The 4634-nt window shown below is 36.6% G+C and overlaps 1 protein-coding gene across 1 annotated transcript in view; it reads left to right on the forward strand.

Annotated features, from left to right (window-relative positions):
- Window positions 1–1943: 1943 nt before the first annotated feature.
- LYRM7 (LYR motif containing 7) overlaps window positions 1944–4634 on the forward strand; it is a gene marked incomplete at its 5' end in the record, with an annotated part of 10215 nt that continues 7524 nt past the window's right edge. The window contains 2 exon segments of the mRNA XM_010133670.1: window positions 1944–2063; window positions 2373–2443. Of these exon segments, the coding sequence (XP_010131972.1) occupies window positions 1944–2063; window positions 2373–2443 (191 nt within the window).

Here is a 4634-nt window from a genome sequence, read left to right on the forward strand (position 1 = left end):
AGAAGTAGGCAAATAGTAGAGGAAGATGCCTGAAAATCGATGATGAAAGAATTCAGAATAACCATAAAACACTTTGACAGGTTTCTCCCTACATGTCTCTGACACAAAACCATTTGTAATACTAACTTTCCTATTTGCCAAGATGGTGAAAATATGATGGAGTAGAAATATTTCAGGATGCGCTGTCCAAATAATTTAGTCATGTTTCTTAAAATACATCTACAGAACAAGAAACTTATTTGCTGGCTTTTAATTCTGTTGATTTACTTTCCACAGATTCAGCCACAGGGAGTGCTGCAATTAAAGGCAATGTGGTTCTGTTCAGTTGCTAATTATTAAGGACACAGAAGCTGAAAAAGAGTTAGCAGAGTCCATGTTCTCTTTCATATGTGTCCAGTCAGATAGATTTAACTCACTATCAAGTCTCATACTACTTGTAGAAATGACAAATTTTTTTTTACATTTGTGAAACACTTAGGCAATTGAGAATGCAGTAGTTTGTTCCTCTTTCCAGAAAGATCTGCAGTGCAGTGGCATATATTCAACAGGATGCTAAATCATAAATTACAGTAGAGAGTATGATGTGGTCTAATCCATGTGGTGAAATGAGAATTAAATACGTTCATATTTTCAAGTTGTCCCTTAATAGCACTGAAGTGGTAGTAGCATGTTAAAGCAGCAGTACTGAACTGGAAAGTTGCCTGTTCTCACTGGTTTATGTCTTCTTCATCTTCCTAAAAATAGTGTTTTTGTGTGTGTACACTTATGGGTGAATTATCTCAAGCTATAGCCAAGTGACCAGCTGAGTGGAAGGTGAGACCTTAGCTTGAAAAATCTAAAAATACGTTGATGTCTGTTGGAAGTAACAGGTTTCAGAAAAGCTTGCTCTTTCTCTCTCTGTCACTGGCATATTAAAAGCAGAGGCAACACTTTTTCCAGAGCCCTGCCAGGGTGTTTTTACTGGTCTTTTACTTTTAGGGGCCAAACTTGTTTGCATCTCCAGCTCACAGGTACGGAGCATGCTGATCAAGGAAATGCTCAGCTCCCAGCAACCATCCCGTGTTTCCTCTCCATTCTTCTAAAAAATTGTTGGAATATTAATTATGGGAAAACAATTTGAGATTATCTCTTATTTGAGAAGGCACCTGAAATTGTGCCTTTTAGAGATGCCAAAACATACTAGAAAGTACTAGAAATGAACAGCCAAAACCACATGGCTGTGAGCTGTGATTCTCATGGGTTTTGCTAGGGGTTTGCACATAAGTACATACTGAGGTGTGTCATTTCTGCATTTTAAGTGTTTGCATTTCTATATTTTTTAAGTATTTGCTTATAGTGAAGTTTTTTATTTGCTGAACTGGCAGCTATATTTAGGGGAGGACTTTGTTTACTGTTGGTTTTGCCACATCACCTTTAGAAGATTATGCCTAGGTATTATACAGAGACATGAAAAATACTTATTGAATTAGTTAATATACAGTTTGATATCCTTTTGAAATTCAATTTTCTTTCTTTGTCTTGTAAGAGTGGTAATACTTTAGCTATTTATGTTCCTGTTTTCTTCATAGTCACTGGAGAATATCCAGACAGATCCTTCAGGTGACTTGACTTTTAAGAGTTTTTCTGATTCTGTTGAGTTTATTTGATATTGGCACAATAAATATGTTTGTATCAGTGTGTTTTTGGGATTATATTCCTGTCATGCCAAATTACTAGTTAGGAGTGTAGTGCTAGTATTTTCTAGCATCTTAGATTAATTTCAAACATCTAAAGTGGTCTAAGAGTCTAGTTTCCTCACATCTGCTTTGGCTGCAAGTTATTTGATCAGTTCTTGATGTAAAGTATCTTAGATACTGATTGCATACCAGATCCTGTACTGAATGAAAAAAACATGAAAGATCAGCAAGAACAGTCTTAATGGCAGCGTGTTCATTTTAACTTAGGAATCCTGCTCGCAAACAAGCTGATTCTGTTGATGATTTATTGACAGGTTTTGAAGCTTTTTAAATTATTACACAGAACACGGCAAGAAGTTTTCAAAAATGATCCCAGAGCCCTTGAAGGTGAGATACTTCTTTTGTGTGGTGCATGCTTGCTTATGTTTCTGTGGAACTTTATTCTCCAAATACACAGAAAGAGAATTCTTAACATAATCTTCCTTTAAATTATTCTCTTCCACATTTATAAGTATTCATTGAGAAAACTTGTGTTGACATACTTCAGTTTGAAACAAAAAACCGATTGTAAGTCTCAAGCACTCAAGCCGTATTTTGTAAGCAAAACATCTCTTTTTTGGAATCAGGGTGATCTTCCTGGGCTTGCTTTTTTTTTTTTTTTGTTCACACCTTAATTTTTTCATTTACTTTATTTAGCTGCAAGACAAAAGATAAATGAAGAATTCAGAAATAACCGAGATGAGACATCTGAAGAGAAGATAAATGAGGTACTTCTTGTTTTCATTGTTTTTTTCTGCTTTGTATGCGAATACTTATAGAGGAGATTTTTTTACTTAAAGGATCTCTAAACCGATGTAAATATTTATTGAGACATTGAGGGAGCCACGTGAGTCCAAAAAGGCTGTTACATGGAGCTTTGTTTATGACTATGTTAATACCTCCACAGCTATTAATACTATATTATAGAGTTTTGCACATACAAACAAGCTTAAGGAGAAAGTGTCTTCTGGTAGTTCAGTATGCTTAGTTTGAAGCTTATAATAAAGTTTTGGAAAAAATGTTTTATGTTGCTATTTTATTGTAAATATTTTGTATACTTTACTCATATCCGTGTGAGCTGTGATCAATTCCGTTTACCTCATGTTTGTATAGACAAGCACAGAAAGATATAGAGAAATTAAATGTATCTGCACAGTTGCTGGCAGGCATAAGAAGTTATGGCTCCTGTATGTAGAGGCTACTGTAATGCAGAGGTACTATAACTACTGCAGTTTTTTGCTGCTTCTTTCCTCAAGATGCATTAAAAGTAGTAGAACATTCTCTTAATTTACTATGTAAGTTACCTTTGCTCAGTTGTTATCTTAACACATTTTACTGAGTCATTTTTCTAGAACTTACTGAGGCCTGAAATGAAACATCTGTATTTTACAGAGTGAGTAATTTAGTCCTTGTCGTTCGGCCTCTAAAGAGACTATATTTACATTATCATTGGACGTTAGCTGGAAGAAAGTGCCTCTGTCTGTCATTTGCAGAAGTAAATCTAAACCTTTGCATCATACCAGCCGCTGACCAGTAACACAAATAGTTCTGAGCATTTACTTAGGACTATCTAGTATTTCTGCTTTTATCCGGCCACTATAGTTATAATTCTGTGTTTGTGTTCCTCACGTCTGATCTGTTAAATTGTACATTCTTTTTGTTACAGATGTAGAGGAGAAATGTTTGCTGTGATTTTTGTATCTGTACCTGTTAAGAATGGCAGACTACAAAATACATGTAACTTCTTTTTGTGGGTTAATGGATATCTTGATTAAATGTGTCAGTGGAAGAAATTCCAGACTTTCATCATGACTACAGAATCCTAAAAAATCATAGAAGCCGTCGTGTTTGTTATGCATATGGAATAGACTGAGATGCAGAGGAGTTGAACCAAATGATATACAGGACTTGTGAGATTTTGTGCTCTTGCTTGCATAAACATGAGGGTGTTAGCTTACGTCCAAAGCAGAACACTAGAAGATGAATATTGACCAACTAAATCTGCATTACTTTGCCGGAATAGAAAGCTGCAATGTCTTCCAACATGGCACCAAATACTTAGCTATGTAGTGATCTAAAGGGGTAGGAGTGACTATCTGCAGTATTAGGACGAGATGTGGTAGCTGAATCTACTTAAGCACTTTAGTTCAGATCAGGAATGCACTTGAAGTTCCCTTGGTTATCTCCACTTCTGTGATTTGGCTTGTTTTGTGAAGCAGTCTCAGAGCAAATGGCAGAATATCAATCTGAAGTGGAAGGTGTGCCCCAGGGCATTACTTTGCCGGAATAGAAAGCTGCAATGTCTTCCAACATGGCACCAAATACTTAGCTATGTAGTGATCTAAAGGGGTAGGAGTGACTATCTGCAGTATTAGGACGAGATGTGGTAGCTGAATCTACTTAAGCACTTTAGTTCAGATCAGGAATGCACTTGAAGTTCCCTTGGTTATATCAATCTGAAGTGGAAGGTGTGCCCCAGGAGCACGCAGCCCAGCTGCTAATGGTCATTGAGCAGAGGAGACTAGAGGATACTTAGTGCAAACCCTTAAAAGGGAAAGAAGAACTTCAGAGTAGATGCCAAGTCTGTAGCTGTAACTCTTGCAAGGATCCACTTCTGTTGTTACACACACTACTTGGTAGCCTAAGTGTGTGTCCCAAAGTGACTCACTTGTGCAATTTCATTTATTTCTAATACAGTTATCATGCAAGTGTTAGGCTTCCCTTAATCACTCTTCAAAACTAACAGTGGTGTTTCTGCTTATCTTCTTAATGAGGGAAGGAATTCCAGGCTTTTTTCCAAATATTAATGCTTCCGCTAATCTTTAGGTAGTGCCTTGTTCTGGTACTGCTTTTCTGTGAAACCTCAGTATTCTTAACTCATGTTTTGCCCTTATATTTGTCTCCTTATTTCAAGAGCAG

This window comes from Buceros rhinoceros, unplaced genomic scaffold (genome assembly GCF_000710305.1).
Source record: "Buceros rhinoceros silvestris isolate BGI_N320 unplaced genomic scaffold, ASM71030v1 scaffold7343, whole genome shotgun sequence".
NCBI classification, from domain to species: Eukaryota; Metazoa; Chordata; class Aves; order Bucerotiformes; family Bucerotidae; genus Buceros; species Buceros rhinoceros.